Here is a 19,203-nt window from a genome sequence, read left to right on the forward strand (position 1 = left end):
ATATTAGAAGTGCCATGGAGAACTCAGTGAAGGCTTGCAGTCTTGATGAGTTCATGGGCTTAAAGCCAATGCTAATTTCTTGCTTGCTGGATGTTGGATGCTGTGCTCATATGTAGTCATTGGTTGCTTTACAAGATGGTCTGTCCCCACGAGAGGATGTTGTGTGAAAAAGTACTCAGGACGTAGGGTTGGGGCCTCTGGCTAAGTCAATACCATGTGGCCCAGCTGTGGCTCAGATCCAGGTATGCTGCTTTGTCAGGTGCTGTGCAGTGCCAAGTAGGATGTCCCTGGTTCAAACTCTGTGTCAGGTTTTTTACTCTACCTTGGGTCAGCTGAGGCCAGGATCTGTGGAGGCAGTATTCACAGTATCCTAGAAGAGGGAGGGGAATCATGATCACTACTGAGGGGTGACACATATTGAGTGGTGTAGAATGAGTAGAAATGTATCAAATTTTACTCTTTCAAAAAGTACACAGACTAGGGGACGCTCAATGAAGTTACATGGAAATACTTTTAGAACAAATAGGAGGAAATATTTTTTTACTCAATGAATAGTTAAGATCTGGAACTCATTGCTGGAGGATGTGGTAATAACAGTTAGCATATCTAGGTTTTAAAAAAGGGTTAGAGACAGAGAGCCGGTTGTTTTAATCACATCAAACACCAGTCACGGGTGCTCTGGAGGCACTGCAGACCGAGCACTGGCCCACAAACAGCTAAGATAAGTGTTTATAGTATTACATGTTTTGTTCTCTTGGCAGGGAGTGTTTATTGTTTAACTCTGTGAGCAGTGGAGTCGTGAGGGCAGCTGACACCCGGGGCGGGTCGCCGCTGCGCACCCCCCCCCCCCCCCCCCCGGGTGCAGCGTGACGCACCCTCCCCCCTCCATAGCGCAACCCCCCCCCCACCCGCGAGAACATACCTGGAATGCGGTGAGGGGCGGGCGGGAGGGCCAATCCGCCGAGTGCACGCCGCTGGGGGGTGTCGGCGCCTCGCTGGTTCCTTGCTCTCTCTCTGCCCCGGAACAGGAAGTAACCTGTTCCGGGGCAGAGAGAGCAAGGAACCAGCGATGGTGCCGACATCCCCAGCGGCGTGCACCCGGGGCGGACCGCCCCCACCGCCCCCCCCCCCCCTTCCTACGCACTGCCTGTGAGAACTGGAAGGTAGGGAGGGCTTGTGCTATGATGTGAGACGGCTGCAGTTCTGAACCAGAGACAGTTGGTTTAAAGGACACTACAGCACTACTGAGCACTGCAAATTAAAAATATAAAAAAAGTTTTGTAGCTGAGTTATATGTCATTTAAGCTGGTGGAATTGTTGGAAATTAAAAAAGGGTTGGACAAGTTCCTGGAGGAAAAGTCCATAGTCTGTTATTGAGATGGACATGAGGGAAGCCTCTCCTTGCCCTGGGATTGGTAGCATGGAATGTTGCTACTAATTGGGTTTCTGTCTGGTACTTGTGACCTGGATTGGCCACTGTTGGAAGCAGAATACTGGGCTAGATGGGCCATTATTCTGACCTAGTATGGCTATTCGTATATTCTTAGGCAGTTTTATAACAGGCCACCAACTTTTAGGCACTGTATCCACATGGGTAATGAGCCTCAAAGATGGCCGACAGGATCCCCGGCGAGGAGCTCCAGAGGCCAAGGGAGGCCTAGGCCACAGCTAGCTCCACGAACTGCGACCCAAGGAGCTCCCCTCACGACCCACGTCGTGAGGATAACGGGGGTGAGCTGCAGTCGCAACTCACAGCTCCAAGCAGCCACTCCGGCCGCGGAGACCGACCCGCCTGGCGGGGTCGCGAGGCAGCGGCGAGTTCGGCCCGTGGCCACGCGGGTGTGATACGGCCGAGGTCCACCGGGCGAGGAGAGGATCCGTGGCGCTGACTGCGGCGGGCGGCGAGGGAGAGTCGAGGCCACAGTGCGCGGCTTCAGGCAATCATCCTTGCCGCTCCATCCACCCAGCACTGGGATCTTCCCTGTGGTGTCGCCCTCGAGGCCTGGCTGGGAGCAGCGGAGTCCACTTCGTCCGGGCGTGTGCGGACCCGGGGGGAGGCCGGGGCTCGGAGAGCCAGAGGACGGACGGACTGATTACCCTGTGGCGAAGGGAGGACAAGCCAGCACCAGCACGGATTCGCTACCCAGGGTGAGTGATGATCACTGCAGCCAAGCGGGGGGAGAGAGGCAGGTTTGCGGGGGTCCCAGGTTGCCAGACGGTCTCTCGCGCTGTCAACGGCCCGCGAGCCGATCTCGCCTGTCCGGGAGCCCGCCCTCGGCCGTCGCGCTCCCCGGCAGGAATTGCCCGGGACCGTGTTGGCCGAGAGTTCCGGGTGACCCAGGTGGAGTCGGAGGGGGTTCGTCTGCGGCCTGTGGTCCCGGGCCCAGCAGCCCGACTCCCACGCTGCCGTTCCCGCCACGTGGCGGTGCAGCAACGCGGTTCTTCCCCGGGCGGCCTGGTTGCTCTGCTGCTTTGGGGGCGGCCCTGCTCGGTCGCTCTGAGACCAGCCCAGCTGCTCCAGCTTTCCCGAGCCAGCTTCTCTCTGCCTGCTTACTTGCTCACTCCAGGCCGGCAGCTCCAGCTTCCTCCAGCCTCCCCCTGCTTGTTCCGGCTCATCTGCTCCAGCCTGCTTGTTCCCAGCTGAGCCCAACTGCTCCAGCTTTCCCGAACCAGCTTCTCTCTGCCTGCTTGCCTACTCGCTCCAGACCGGGGGCTCCAGCTTCCCGCCTGCTTGTTCCGGTTCATCTACTCCAGCCTGCTTGTTCCAGTCCAGATGCCCCAGCGTGTTCCAGTCCTCTTGTTCCAGTCCAGATGCCCAGCGTGTTCCAGTCCGCCTGATCCCAGCGTGTTCCAGTCCGCCTGATCCCAGCATGTTCCAGTCAGATGCCCCAGCGTGTTCCAGTCCGCCTGATCCCACCGTGTTCCAGTCCGCCTGATCTCAGCTTGTTCCGGTCCGCCTGATCCCAGCTTGTTCCAGCTTGTTCCCAGCTTGTTCCAGTCCGCCGATCAAGCTTCCCCCTTGCTCGTTCCAGTCCATCTGCGCCAGCCTGCTTGTTCCGGTCCAACTGCTCTAGTGTGTTCCAATCTGCCTGTTCCACCTCCAAGCTCGTTCCAGTCTGCATGATCCAGCTTCCCCTTGCTTGTTCCAGTCCATCTGCTCCACCCTGTTTGTTCCAGTCCAAATCCTCTAGTGTGTTCCAGTCCGCCTGATCCAAGCTCGTCCCAGTCCGCCCGATCCCAGCTTGTTCCAGTCCACTGATCCAGCTTCCCATGCTTGCTCCAGTGTTCCAGTCCATCTGCTCCAGCCTACTTGCCCCGGTACACCTGCCCAGCCTGCCTGCTCCAGTACATCTGCTCCAGCGTGCTCCAGTCCGCCTGATCCGCTGCGAGCCTCTCTGCCATTGACTTACCTGCCTGCCTGCTGCTACCTTGTCAACCATTGACTTACCTGCCTGCCTGCTCTACCTTGTCAACCATTGACTTACCTGCTCGCCTGCCTGCCTGCTCGCCTCTCATCCATTGACTTACCTGCCTGCCTGCTGCTAGCTTGTCAACTATTAACTTACCAGTCCATCAATTCCAAACCTCCAACCCAGCTCTCCATTCTATCTATCTGCTTAACACCTTAGTCACCACACAATCACTTGCTACACCTCAGTCACTACATATGGTTCTTATCCACATTCTCTTCCTTGCCCTGTCCCTTCCTAATCTCTTCTCCTCCCCACCCCCACTGTCCGCCATTGGAACTCGTTGCCCTCCCGCCTGGCCCGCCACGACAATACCCCTTTCACCCCCATCCCTCACCACCTCACCATCCCTCTTATCCCCCTCCTCCATCCTAGCTCTCAACCTTCAACACTTCCTTCCTGCTATTAACCCATCCCCATTCCTCCTAAGTGCACCCCGTCTTCGTCGCCTTTGTCGCCCATCCTCCCCCCTCCCTCCTCCGCTCTCTCTTGCTCCTCCTCCTACTATCCGCCGGAGACATTAACCCTAATCCAGGTCCCCCTCATCTGTCCCCGTCCTATCCACGCGGACGATACCAGGACGTCTCCAATCTCATCTCTATTCCCCTCCTCCCCCCCTTCTTCCCTCCCCTTCTCTTGCGCCTTGTGGAATGCCCACTCAGTCTGCAACAAACTGCCCTTCACCCACGATCTCTTCATCTCCCACTCCCTTCAACTGCTCGCCCTAACCGAAACCTGGATCTCCCCGGACGACTCTGCCTCAGTCGCAGCCCTTTGCCATGGTGGTCACCTCTTCTCACACACTCCCCGCCCAGTTGGCCGTGGTGGAGGCGTTGGGTTACTACTCTCGCCCTCCTGTAGTTTCCAACCCCTCCTCCTACCGCAGTCTCACTGTTTCTCATCCTTTGAAGCCCACTCCATCCGATTATTCAACCCGCTACCACTCAGAGTAGCAGTCATCTACCGCCCCCCTGATAAATCCTTCTCTTCCTTCCTTACCGACTTTGATGCCTGGCTCTCTGTCTTTCTCGAACCCTCATCTCCATCTCTCATTCTCGGAGACTTCAATATACATGTTGATGACCCATCCGACCCTCACACTTCTAAGTTCCTCACCCTAACTTCCTCCTTCAACCTCCAGCTGTGCTCTACCACCCCTACTCACCATGACGGACATTGTCTTGACCTCGTCCTTTCCTCATCCGGCTCACCCTCCAACTTCCAAGCTTCAGTTCTTCCTGTCTCCGATCACCACCTGATCACATTCACACTTCTTCACCCCCCCTCTGCCCCGCCCAACCTTAACCACCACCTCCAGGAATCTCCAGGCCATTGACCCCCTCACCTTATCCGCTAGTATCTCTAATCTCCTCCCATCCATCATGTCCTCCGAGACTGTCGACAAAGCGGTCTCCGCTTACAATGCCGCTCTCTCCTCTGCTCTGGACACCCTCGCACCATCCATCTCCGTCCCACAAAGCGTACCAATCCCCAACCCTGGCTGACCCCTTGCATCCGTTACCTTCGCTCCTGCGCACGATCTGCCGAACGCCTCTGGAGGAAATCTCGTACTCATTCAGACTTCCTTCACTATAAATTCATGCTATCCTCCTTCCACTCCTCCCTATTCCTTGCAAAACAGGACTACTACACCCAATTGACCAATTCTCTCAGCTCCAACCCTCGTCGTCTCTTCGCCACCCTTAACTCTCTCCTCAAGGTGCCCCCCGCTCCCACTCCCCCCCTCACTCTCTCCTCAATCACTGGCTGATTACTTCCACGACAAAGTGCAAAAGATCAACCTTGAATTCACTACCTAGCCATCACCCCCCACCCCCCCTCTTCACCCATTAACCCTCAACCAACCAACCCAGGCCTCCTTCTCCTCCTTTCCTGAGATCACCGAGGATGAAACCTCCGCCTTCTTTCCTCCTCGAAATGCACCACCTGTTCCTCTGATCCCATCCCCACCAACCTACTTAACACCATCGCCCATACTGTCAACCCCTCCATCTGTCGCATCCTTAACCTCTCTCTCTCCACTGCAACTGTCCCTGACACCTTCAAGCACGCCATAGTCACACCTCTCCTCAAAAAACCATCACTCGACCCTAACTGCCCCTCCAACTATCGCCCCATCTCTCTCCTACCCTTCCTCTCCAAAATACTTGAGCGCGCCGTTCACAGCCGCTGTCTTGATTTTCTCTCCTCTTGTGCCATCCTCGACCCATTCCAATCCGGTTTCCGCCCTCTCCACTCGACAGAAACAGCACTCTCTAAAGTCTGCAATGACCTACTCCTGGCCAAATCCAGAGGCCACTACTCCATCCTCATCCTCCTCGATCTTTCTGCCGCTTTTGACACTGTCAATCATGATTTACTTCTCGCCACACTGGCCTCTTTTGGGTTCCAGGGCTCTGTGCTCTCCTGGTTCTCCTCCTATCTCTCCCACCGCACATTCAGAGTGCACTCTCATGGATCTTCCTCCACTCCCATCCCACTATCTGTTGGAGTTCCCCAGGGATCTGTTCTTGGACCCCTTCTCTTCTCTATCTACACCTCTTCCTTAGGCTCACTGATCTCATCTCATGGCTTCCAGTATCATCTTTACGCTGATGACACCCAGCTCTATCTCTCCACACCAGACATCACCGCAGAGACCCAGGCCAAGGTATCGGCCTGCCTATCCGACATTGCTGCCTGGATGTCAAACCGCCACCTGAAGCTGAACATGTCCAAGACCAAGCTCCTCGTCTTTCCACCTAAGTCCACTTCTCCTCTTCCCCCACTCTCTATCTCAGTTGATGGCACCCTCATCCTCCCCATCTCATCTGCCCGCAACCTCGGGGTCATCTTCGACTCCTCCCTCTCCTTCTCTGCGCATATCCAGCAGACTGCCAAAACCTGTCGCTTCTTCCTTTTCAACATCAACAAAATTCGCCCTTTCCTCTCTGAGCACACCACCCGAACTCTCATCCACGCTCTCATTACCTCTCGTCTCGACTACTGCAACTTGCTCCTCACTGGCCTCCCACTCAGCCATCTATCCCCCCTTCAATCCATTCAGAACTCTGCCGCACGTCTCATATTCCGCCAGAACCGATATACTCATATCACCTCTCTCCTCAAGTCGCTTCACTGGCTTCCGATCAGATACCGCATCCAATTCAAGCTTCTCCTCCTTACTTACAAATGCACTCACTCTGCTGCTCCACCCTACCTCTCTACCCTCATCTCCCCCTACGTTCCTGCCCGTAACCTCCGCTCACATGACAAATCCCTCCTCTCAGTACCCTTCTCCACCATTGCCAATTCCAGGCTCCGCTCATTTTCCCTTGCTTCACCCTATGCATGGAACAGTCTTCCTGAATCCCTACGCCAAGCCCCCTCCCTACCCATCTTCAAATCCTTGCTTAAAGCTCACCTCTTCAATGCTGCATTCGGAACCTAACCTTTCGAACATATAGGTTGCCCCAATCTGTCTGACCTATATGATTAACTGTACATTTGTCTTTTTAGATTGTAAGCTCTTCGAGCAGGGACCGTCCTTCCATGTTAAACTGTACAGCGCTGCGTAACCCTAGTAGCGCTTTAGAAATGTTAAGTAGTAGTAGTAAAAACATTGGCCTTGGTGCCAAAATGTAAGCATGTACCCTTAGGCAAGGTCTATGGCTGGTGTAAATGCATGCACCAAATTTGGCATGTATGGATGTAACTTAACAATATTCTGTTAGCAGCCTGTGTAAATGTCTGCCCCTCCCATGTGAACCCCCCCCCCCCTTAAACAATTACACGTTAAGGGTTGGATTCTGTAAATGGCGCACAAGGATAGGCTCTGAAGCGAGGAGCAAGCTAGTATTCTGTAAAGGGTGCTGTGTGAGGAACAGCCTTTATGGAATACTAGCTTAGTGTGCATTTCGCATCTAATTTTGGTCATGAGTATTTACGCCTTCCAAAGGCTGGTGTAAATACTGGCACCCAACTAATGGCAATTAGGTGTGTAAATGCGGGTATTCTACACACACACACACACACACACACACACACACACACCTAAATTCTAGGACTGTTCCTGGCCCGTCCATGCCCCTCCCATGACCATTCCCCCTTTGGAGTTCCACACTGTGAAATTTAAGGTGTACATGTTTTCAAATAGGACGTAGGGCAGATCCACATTGAACTCCTAATTACATCAGTTAGTTGTTTGTTAATAGCAGTTATTGATTGCTAGCGTCTAGTCAGCTTACGCAAGGATCTATGATCCGTTGCCCAACTTTTGACAACCTATACAGAATCTAGTGGTAATGGGGCAATTCTATATGGTGCACCTAGGGTTAGGTGCCACTAATGCACATATATAAGATAATAGCGTTTATGCAACATGATTGGCACCAATAATAGCTAGGCACATTCTATAAAATGTGCGCGCAAGTACCTTAGCACGCAACTGCATGGGGGACATTAATATGGGTGTTTCACCTAGTGACACACACAGTGTATACAATAATATACGTATTGCGCGTGGCATAGTACGCATAGGCACGCCAGCTTATGCCTGTGACGGAGTTGCCATAAATGACCGAACCTATATTTTGGTGTGCCAGCGCCGCATTATGCCTGTATTCTGTAACTGCTTAAGTGCACCTAAGCACCGTTATTGAATTGGTGCTAAGCCTGGCTTTTTCTAGTGCCTAATTTATGGTGCTAATTTATAGAATTGCCTCCTAAGCCATTTTGTTAGGTAATTATAGACTAGAGATTAGTCATGGTGCCGCCATTTACCTGTGAGAGAGGCAGTATTCTTTAAATTGAAGCATGCAGTAACCTGTTCTAGACTGAGGGGGTCAGTGGTTCGATTCAGGGCTCCAGAAGGATTCCTAATGCATGAGCCGAAGACCATCACTGCATGACCAGACCAGGAAGGTTGGGGGGGGGGAGGGGGGTGAATGTAAATGAGAGTTCATGGTGCCTGATTCCAGCTCTGGTTCCAATAAAGCGTGAGTCTAAAAATAAAAACCAAACCTGTCAGGTGCCTTCTCCTTTCCTCTATGGACTAAATTTAGGAATCTGCAGTGACTTGGTTTGTTTTTGTCATACATATTTACTTGCACAGTTACTGCATCTTCCAGAAGCTTCAAGAAATGAAATACAGGTGTGGAATAGTTCTCTTTGCAAAACTATGCAAGCAAGCTAGCTGACTTGCAGGGGTTCATTACTGGTTAGCCCCCAACATTTTACATGTGACCCCCAAACACACAAGATAGGCTGCTTCCCAAACCTGTAGTTTTTCTTCAAATCACTTCTCTTTTTTTTTTTTTTTGTTTCCACCCACTAGCGGATTACAACATCAGTGCTATGGTCACCATAGCAACCAAAACCTTCCTGCGCTATGACAAGCTGCGTATACTGATCAACAGCATCCGACGCTTCTACCCGACCATTACCATCATTATTGCTGACGACAGTGAGTTCCCTGAGAAGGTGGATGGACCCTACATTGAACAGTATTTCATGCCCTTTGGAAAGGTGGGTCCTACTAGAGCACTAGTCTGTGATTCTACCTTTGAGCTCAGTGCTGCACGTCCCATAATGCATCAGGATAGGGCAGCCAGAAATCTAGGACTGGCCCAAAATCTCCCTCTTGGAACTGGGTGTTTGGCATCTCTGTGGCTTTTCTGTGTCACAGAGCTCATTGCCTGAAATAGGGACAAGAAAACAAGAAGGCAATCTGTCCCCAATTATCCACCGTGGAACAAGAGACAAAGAACAGACCTTGATGGAAGAAAATGTAGTATTTAATAAGTTATATTATTGATGCTCCCAGGAGTCACACTCTCAGCGTCAGGGGCTTAAAATACCAGTTGGTGCAAATCTAAACACTCCACCAACATGGATCAGTGTTGATGGAGTGTTCGGATTTGCAGCAACTGGTATTTTATGCCCCTGACGCAGCTTGTATTCTAGGCGAGAGTGTGAATCCTTGGAGCATCAATATAACTTATTGCAACCCTTAAAGGGGTTAAAAATATTTTTTAAAAAAAAGGTACCTTGTTAATGCAGGGGCCAGTGATTCCCTAATTTTAAAGGAGCCGGCTCATTTTAATGAGCAGAGCCGGTTCCTGCAGGGGAGAGAGCCCGGTGTGGGACAGTAAGAAGTTTGAGTTTTTAAATTTTATATAGTGCCGCGGGTGTGCTGTTAATTGGCACATGCTGCAGCAGTGCCGGGTGGAGAGAGAAGACAGCTGATAGCACGAGCCAGATACCGGCTCGTGGCAGGGAAGTGCAGCGGGCGCGTGCAGAGGGAAACCTCGAAAACAAACACTCCAGGAGTTTAAAAAGGTATGAAAAATATGTTTACATTTTATTTAAATGCTGTGTAATGTTAGAATGTTATGATTTATTGTAAAATTTGTGTTTTGAAGCTGTTTAGTGGACTGTATGTTAGTGCAGGGACTCGTGCTGGGCTCGTGTCATGTTACGACATAGTAAAGGTTCTAAACTGTGTGTTAGGCAGTTGGGAGGTAGGTTTGATGCTGAATAGACCTGTGTTGATGGTCTCTGGTCAGCTGCAAGGAAAAATCCGTTTTAAAACAGATGAAGTGAATTTTAGGAATTTAATGTGTGTTGAGAAGTGTGGCTGAATTAATTAATTAATTTTAAAAGCCTCCCGCGTCTTTTAAGGCTTATAGAGTTGTGGCTGAGAGCTGTATGGTAAAGCTGCTGTTTTAATAAAATAATTTGATATATCAAACAATATTATTATTAATAGTTTGATAAGCTGGTGAGGCTTGTTCAGCTAAAAATATGTCACACTGAGTACTTATGACTAATGTGTCATCTGCTGTGCACATTTAAGTTTGTTATTCTGAAGTGGGTTCTGTGAGAAATTATTAATTGAAAAACTTCCGCTGAACCTTAGAATAAATTACTTTGAAAAGAAAACGTAATTAAATTGATTTTAAAATACAGTGGACTTTAGAGCAGCTGTAGGCTGTTCTGTTGGAGAAGACTTTAAAGTCTCTGAATTTAAATAACAATCTCAGTGATTTTGTAAATGAAAGAGTCATACTGAGACTTTTAAAAAAATTATTTGTGGGAGGGATAGAATAGGGTTAAATAATTATACTTTTTTTTTTTTTACTGAGGAAAGCTAGATAGGGAAGTAATCCAAAAGTTATCTAACATGATTACTTCAATAATTGAATTAGTTAGGGTTTAGGTTTTGGGTTTTTTTAGCTTTTAAAGTTCAGCATAGTAGGTACACCCCGGACCTGGTTCCTGGTTCCTGTTGTCATCTTGTATAAGGTACTCAACGATAAAAGAAAAGTGAAGACCCGAAGATATACAAGAAAGCTGGAAGAAATAGCTAAGTTATCTAATTCAACTATACAAGTACATAGAGGACTGACACACAAGCGGACGAGTCGGAGAAACTTACTGACTTCACGGTAAACCTGGAGGACGTAATGGGGCAGTTCAGCAAACTGAAGAGTAGCAAATCTCCTGGACCGGATGGTATTCATCCTAGAGTACTGATAGAACTGAAAAATGAGCTTGCGGAGCTACTGCTAGTGATATGCAATTTATCCTTAAAATCGAGCGTGGTACCGGAAGATTGGAGGGTGGCCAATGTAACGCCCATTTTTAAAAAAGGTTCCAGGGGAGATCCGGGAAATTATAGACCAGTGAGTCTGACGTCGGTGCTGGGGAAAATGGTAGAGGCTATTATTAAAAACAAAATTACAGAGCACATCCAAGGACATGGATTACTGAGACCGAGTCAGCACGGCTTTTGTGGGGGGGAAATCTTGCCTGACCAATTTACTTCAATTCTTTGAAGGAGTAAACAAACATGTGGACAAAGGGGAGCCGGTTGATATTGTATATCTGGATTTTCAAAAGGCGTTTGACAAGGTACCTCATGAAAGGCTACAGAGGAAATTGGAGGGTCATAGGATAGGAGGAAAAGTCCTATTGTGGATTAAAAACTGGTTGAAGGATAGGTGTTATGACTCTGCCCCGGTATCATGCTCTCATTCATCTCACCCCCTGGTGGTCAGACCTGGTGGTCGCAATGGACTGTCTGTTGATGGTTTTCCCGGTTCCAGAAGTCATGCCGGTCCGGTCCGGATTTTCTAGCCTACCAGTTGGTCTCGAGACTTTTTGGAACTAAGCTGTTTCCGTACCTGGTGAACTCCCTGGCTATTGGCCTTTATTAACCACCTGGAAGTGTTTCTAGTTTGCCTTGCAACAGAGGTCCTCAGAGGTGTGTCTTCTGCGGTCGTTTGTTGCTGTGCTTTCCCTGCTGCTTTCAGTTTCTGCCTTTGACCCTTTGCCTGGACCTGGACTTTGACTTTGCTTGCCGCCTGCCTTTAAACCTTTGCCTGGACCAGGACTCTGACCTTGCTTGCCGCCTGCCTTTAACCTTTGCCTGGACTTGGACTCTGACCTTGCTTGCCGCCTGCCTTGGAACCTGTGCCTGGAGCTGGACCTTGACTTTGTTTGCCTGGCCCCAGTTCTGCTGGGTTCATGGACTATCTTCCTGCTCCCTGCTGTGGCTTCTGTTCCGGTGGGTGTTCCTCCTGCCACTGCCGCCCTCGGCAGTAGCCCAAGGGCTCACTATCCAGTGTTTCGTGTGAAGCGTGACAATAGGAAACAGAGAGTGAGGTTAAATGGGCAGTATTCACAATGGAGAAGGGTAGTTAGTGGGGTTCCTCAGGGGTCTGTGCTAGGACCGCTGCTTTTTAATGTATTTATAAATGATTTAGAGATGGGAGTAACTAGCGAGGTAATTAAATTTGCTGATGACACAAAGTTATTCAAAGTTGTTAACTCGTGACAGGATGGTGAAAAATTACAGAAGGACCTTACGAGACTGGGAGACTGGGCGGTTAGATGGCAGATGACGTTTAATGTGAGCAAGTGCAAGGTGATGCATGTGGGGAAAAAAGAACCCGAATTATAGCTACGTCATGCAAGGTTCCACATTAGGAGTTACAGACCAAGAAGGGGATCTGGGTGTCGTTGTCGATAATACACTGAAACCTTCTGCTCAGTGTGCTGCTGCAGCTCGGAAAGCGAATAGAATGTTGGGTATTATTAGGAAAGGTATGGAAAACAGGTGTGAGGATGTTATAATGCCGTTATATCGCTCCATGGTGCGACCGCACCTTGAGTATTGTGTTCAATTCTGGTCGCCGCATCTCAAGAAAAATATAGTGGAATTGGAAAAGGTGCAGCGAAGGGCAACTAAAATGATAGTGGGGATGGGACGACTTCCCTATGAAGAAAGATAAAGGAGGCTAGGGCTTTTCAGCTTGGCGAAGAGATGGCTGAGGGGAGACATGATAGAGGTATATAAAATGATGAGTGGAGTGGAACAGGTGGATGTGAAGCGTCTGTTCACGCTTTCCAAAAGTACTAGGACTAGGGGGCATGCGATGAAACTACAGTGTAGTAAATTTAAAATAAATCGGAGAAAAGTTTTCTTCACCCAATGCATAATTAAACTCTGGAATTCGTTGCCGGAGAACGTGGTGAAGGCGGATGGCTTGGCAGAGTTTAAAAAGGGGTTGGACGGTTTCCTAAAGGACAAGTCCATAAACCGCTACTAAATGGACTTGGGAAAAATCCACAATTCCAGGAATAACATATATAGGATGTTTGTACGTTTGGGAAGCTTGCCAGGTGCCCTTGGCCTGGATTGGCCGCTGTCGTGGACAAGATGCTGGGCTCGATGGACCCTTGGTCTTTTCCCAGTGTGGCATTACTTATGTACTTATGTAACTAGAGGGACAAAAACATATATTTAATACTTACCTGCTCGTTTGATGAAGAACCTGAAAAGTAAATAAACACAAAGAATCAATTCTTACAAATTAGAGGAATTTTAAAATAAACTATTGATGTTAAGTGCATGTTTATAGATTTTTTTTGCTGATCTCAAAATTGATACTTATCTGATAGGTTTCTGTTGTGTTCAGAACTGAAATGGTTTAGTAGTCTGTGGAGGAACAAAGACATTGTCAAACATAGTAGAAATTTTATGTTGAATTAATAGTTTTAAATAAATTTGTTTAACTTTAAAGGTAAAACATCTGCCTGACCGAGTTACTTATTTTAGATTTATTCCCCTCCTATTTTAGAAATAGGAAGGCGAGGCTAGTGACAATATGTGGACCTTTGCCTCCGTTTTGATGGAGTATATCTGAGGTAAACACCTGGGTACAGTAGGATATACGTTTATCCTTGAAGGTGAGGTCACATTATTAAAGGCTGCATTTTCTTCATCAAGGTCTGCTCTTTGTCTTTTGTCCCAGTGAAATGAGGACATCCTATGGTTGATGGAGGGCCAGAGTGAGCTGTATGATCTTGAAGCCTTCGTGCTAGGTTGGGCAGATATTCTTGCCTAGTGGTTTTTTAGCATTGAACCACCAGTGACTCAGTAGTGCAGTCACACAGTCTCAGCTGAGTTGACCAGACAGTTGTGTGTTATCAAGGACAGTCAGTCCTGGATTTATTCCATACTTGACTGCTTATTTTATTTTATTTCTCACATTTGTTATTCTGTCTTCCATCACACACTGTAAATATCACTGAAAGAGCCATGCTTTAAGCTGTTTGCAGTATCATAAATTTATAGCTCAACTCCATCCTCAAAGTTAAAGGTAAGGAGTTCCACAGCTCTGGGATATAATTACTAAAGGCTTGTTTCCATATGCAGCTCAATTTCACCTCACTAGGGGGTCCTTTTACAAAGGGCTTGCCGTGTGCCAGTTCGGAATGCCCGCCAGTAGTTCCCATCCCCAGTGTGCACCATTTCCAGCGCTCCAATAGTATTTTGTATTTTTGTAATGCCAGAGTTTACCAGGCAGTAATCGGGCAGCGCTTCCCAATTATCACCGGGTTAGCACAAGAGCCCATGCCATCACCTAAATAGGTGGTGGTAAGGGCTCCCCCCCTCCCCTGTAAATAACCGCATGCCAATTCCTGTGATTAGCACAGAGCTATTTCCTTAAAAAAAAAACCCAGCCTTTTACCTGCTGCAGTAAAAGGGGATCTTGACGCGCATCGAAAACACGCACCAAGACTACCAGAGGCCCTCTTTTACCGCAGCTTGGTACAAGGGGCCCTAGATGAAGGAACTCTTTAACACTAGGTGTTGTGATGAACTCAAAAGCCCTTGTTGGTTCTTACCACTCTCCAAGCAAGGTTGTTCAGGATCAAAGGAACCATACAGCACACAGCTGAACAAGAATAGCAAACAAAACAGTAGTCCATTACATAATAATGTGAAAACCATGAGAGAGCAATAAAACTATACGGTATAAAACAGAAGAAACTTGCAATCCCAGTTTTGTATACATCCCGTTGTCACCCAATCCCATACCCCTTATCCGTTGAGAATACAACTAAGATGGCCTGTTGTCTGGACTCTTATGACTCCAAGCCATCCATTAAGGTAAATGTATTTATTTATTTACTGGGATTTATTAACCGCCTTTATGAAGAGACTCACTCAAGGCGGTGTACAGAAGATACAGTTTAACATTAAAAGTAAAATTTTGTTAACAGCATAATAGTAAAATGTACAGGTATAAACATAAATACAATGAAAGAGGAAAACTTGAAAACAGCAAATTGAAACCTAATAATAAGACCAGCATGAAACGGGATCAAAAATTATACACATTTAGCAGCAAAGTCAAATAACAGAGATATAATACGGTGCAGACATAATAGTGATGGAGTATCTAATAAGCACACAATTAGAACATTCAAATAACATTGCTATAATACTAATGCTTTTCTACAATACAGCTTACCATATAGCTTAGGGGCCAAGTACAGATGTATAGATGGGGACAAGATGGGTGCTACAGAGTCAGTTGGGATAAATAGATGGGTGGCTAAACTAGACACAAGTTCTTTATACAGTTAATCAAGATATAATGAACTGGTCTAAGTTACAGTATGCGTAGCAAGCTAGGCCAGGTGCAGAATGAGTGTATAGTCAGTCACCTTATGTATTAAAGGCTTAGTCGTAATGCTGTGTCATCCTGCTCAATGGGGAACATGAAACTGTTTGGACCCTCTTGTCAAACTTGGAAGATTAAATCTCTCTTTAAAACAGAAAATTAGACTGCAGCAAGAGAATTACTATTTTACTGCTGTTAACAATTTAACACAGAATATTGCAAAAATCAAGATACCTAATGAAAACACAAACATTAGGCTGGCTTTTCTCCTATCCTGCCTCGTGGCTTAATAAAAGGAGGCAGTGGTTGCAAGGTTACATTTCATTATTACTTGGCTGAGCCCTTGTCTGACTGTAGGTTCTGTTCACCATTGATTGCTATTGTATAGATAAAGCAAGTCATTAGCATTTTGTTCCCTTTGTGTGTAAGTGAAGAGAATGCTAAAGACATGGACCTGAATTGTATTGAGAAAGCAGGTGCCTTGAAGGAGCATTTTCTTTTCTCTTAGACGCAGTAAAATGATCTAAAATTGAAAAGAGTTGTGGGTCTGCGGGACCATTATGTAGCATATTAAAAACTTATCATGCTAATTAGAGCATCTGTTTGTGAATGTGATCAGTTAAATTTCTTCTTGTATAGTATTTGCTTTTATTGTTTTTCAAAAGTGTTAGGGCATAAGAAGAATATGATTCTCTATAGTATGTTCATGTAAGGCATAAAACGAGTTTGCTCATATGAAACTTGGTAACGTAGCAACTGATTGCAGTTAAAGACCACAATGTCCCATTCAGTTTTCCCAGAGGTGATCTGGCCGCTATAGGCAGAGGCTCAAACAAATTTCCATATGTACTGCATTGATTTACATTTTATTGTAAACTGTTTTGTGGCTTTTTGAAGAAACGGTATATAAAAATAAACAAAATGTAAAACAATAAATAGGGAATCTTAAATCCACTCTACCTCAAAGGTGCAAACAGAGTGGAGGAATGGCCTAGTGGTTAGGGTGGTGGACTTTGGTCCTGGGGAACTGAGTTCGATTGCCACTTCAGGCTCAGGCAGCTTCCTGTGACTCTGGGCATGTCACTTAGCCCTCCATTGCCCCAGGTACAAATAAGTACCTGTATACAATATGTAAGCCGCATTGAGCCTGCCATGAGTGGGGAGCAGGGTACAAATGTAACAAAAATAAAAAATAAATTTCAAAATGATTGAGGGTGTAAAACACAATACAAATTATCATATATACTCAAGTATAAGCTGAGATTTTTGCCCCCCCCCCCCCCCCCCCCGCAAAATGTAAATGTATCAAGAATTGTCCGCAAACATTTAAATATAATCATTAAAAATTTTAAATCAGTTCTAGTTTCAGCTGACAACTAATGTAACACCTTCAGTATCAGACCTACATTATTATATTTCTTTCGCACCCGACACCAACCTTCTGCACTATTTTTATAAAAGCTGCACTCTCTAACGCCATGCCAGGAATACTACAGTACAAGGCACTACAGTAGTCTAATTTACAAAGTATTAGAGAATATACTAAAACCATTAAATCACTTTTTGTTATTAACTCTGTTTGAGAAATCAGTGCTTTGGGCCTTTGTTCTGCTGAGTGTGGATCCATTACAGTGAAACATAAATACATCCCTGTTCTGTTACACTTGGACACGCTAGCGGGTGAGTGAATAGCTTTCAAGAGTGTTCCAGAGAGGTTTCAGGTGATGTCCCACTCAGGGCCCGATGTGCTAAACTTACCATGCATCGCTGTGCGTTTTTGACCGACTCCAGCCGGTTTAGCGAGCACGATCTTTAGTGGGTCACACACAAAAATGGCTTAGCAAGCTTTTTACCATTCGCAGCAGCACAGAATGAGAATCATAGGCAAATGAGCTGATTACAATGTGAACGAGTATTCCGAGCTATGCACAGCCATTCACGAACAATTCACAAAAAGTACCACCAACCTTTTATGATTGAAATTTTATGGGAGGTCTGGAGCAGTGGTAGCATGACAGATGGAGCAGTCTGCTGTGGAGCTGTCAGTTGTGGGAATTCTGTGCGGGGCTGGAAGACATGGTGAAGTTGGTCAACAGAGGTCAGGAGATGTCAATAATGGCTTTGGAGCCGCCGGCTGCCCTCCTCCCTCTTTCTTCTGCAGGCTTCTGTGATAGAATCCGGCCTAGAAGGACCGCTACTCTGCCTCTCCCCATCCCCCTGCCTCCCTGCATGCTGGCTCTTCCCTTCCCTCTCCCGATGTCCTGATCTGTGTCCTGGCTGCTGCCGCTCTACTTTTTACTCCTGGCTCCAGTCCTGCCAGCCATGCCTGCCTCTCTCCCTCTCTTTCCCCAGTCCCGGCTCTGGTCCTGCCAGCTGTGCTCGCCTCTCTCCCTCTCTTTCCCAGCTCCTGTGAGGGAGTCCTGCCTATGTGACTGCTTTGCCTCTTCCCCTCCCTGCAGCCGTGGGTAACGTTTTTTTGGGGGAGGGGGGAAGATAGAAAGCTGTGGGTAGCACATGCGCAGAGCAGCCATGCTTAGCATTGACTGCCCTGCGCATGCGCAGCTTAGTGACTGCCTTGCCCCCCTACCGAGCTGCTCGCTGTTTTTGTGAGCAGCTCATTTGCATTCAGGTTGCTTTGTGAATCGCTTGGTATTTCCACCCTGGTAATTTTTACTGAGGTGGAAATTCTGAGTGGTTCTTTTCCGGGGACCTTTGTGCATCAGACCCTGAGTCTTCCTGACCTCCATAGTTGTAGCATGTCCTTAGGCTGTTGTAACTGTAAATGAATGCATGAGACCTCCAGGGGATGAAGGAATGTAAACAAAGGAAAAGGGGCAATCAGTGCTGCTCATAGTGGAGGAGTGGCCTAGTGGTGAGGGTGGTGGACTCTGGAACTGGGGAACTGAGTTCGATTACCACTTCAGGCACAGGCAGCTCCTTGTGACTCTGGGCAAGTCACTTAACCCTCCATTGCCCCAGGTACAAATAAGTATCTGTATCTGTAAGCTGCGTTGAGCCTGCCATGAGTGGGAAAGCGCGGGATACAAATGTAACAAAAAAAAAATATATATATATAGTAGGTGACAGCAGAAAAAGACCTGTATGGTCCATCCGGTCTGCCCAACAAGATACACTCATATGTACTACTTTATATGTATACCTGACCTTGATTTGTATCTGCCATTTTCAGGACACAGACCGTAGAAGTCTGCCCAGCACTAGCCCCACCTCCTAACCACCGGTGCTGCTACCCAATCTCTGCTAAGCTTCTGAGGATCCGTTTCTTCTGAACAGGGTTCCTTTATGTTTATCCCACTCATTTTTGAATTCCGTTACCGTTTTCATCTCCACCACCTCCCTCGGGAGGGTGTTCCAAGTATCCACCACTCTCGCTGGCAGAACCTGTCCACAAAGTTAGAATGCTACAGGACAAGAAGCAGTTAGAAAAACCTATCCTCTCTACTACCAGAGCTAGGCAGGAAAGGAAAGAGGGTTTTTTGTTGTTGTTTTTGTCTTTTTTGGGGGGGGGGGGGCAGGGTTAGAAGACAGAGAAGTGCACCACAATACAGATTCACAGGACAAATTAATTAAGCAATAAGCAATAATTTCAAGAGAATAGATATATCAGGTAGCTAAACCTATAGCCAAAAAGTTGAGAAATTAGAATAAAATAATCAGAAATCACTTAGCAGTATTTTGGTTCAGGTCCAGCACATGGAATGCTACAAACAAAGTGGTCTGTGTCTCCCTATTCA

The 19,203-nt window shown here is 47.4% G+C and overlaps 1 protein-coding gene across 2 annotated transcripts in view; it reads left to right on the forward strand.

Annotated features, from left to right (window-relative positions):
• Positions 1–19,203, forward strand: part of B4GALNT1 (beta-1,4-N-acetyl-galactosaminyltransferase 1) — a 367,142-nt gene that overhangs the window by 293,539 nt on the left and 54,400 nt on the right. For both annotated transcript variants that reach the window (XM_030196595.1, XM_030196596.1), the window contains exon 9: positions 8,806–8,996. In XM_030196595.1, the coding sequence (XP_030052455.1) occupies positions 8,806–8,996 (191 nt within the window). The remainder of the gene's footprint in view (positions 1–8,805; positions 8,997–19,203) is intronic.

The sequence above is a fragment of the Microcaecilia unicolor genome, chromosome 3 (genome assembly GCF_901765095.1).
Source record: "Microcaecilia unicolor chromosome 3, aMicUni1.1, whole genome shotgun sequence".
Lineage (NCBI taxonomy): Eukaryota > Metazoa > Chordata > Amphibia > Gymnophiona > Siphonopidae > Microcaecilia > Microcaecilia unicolor.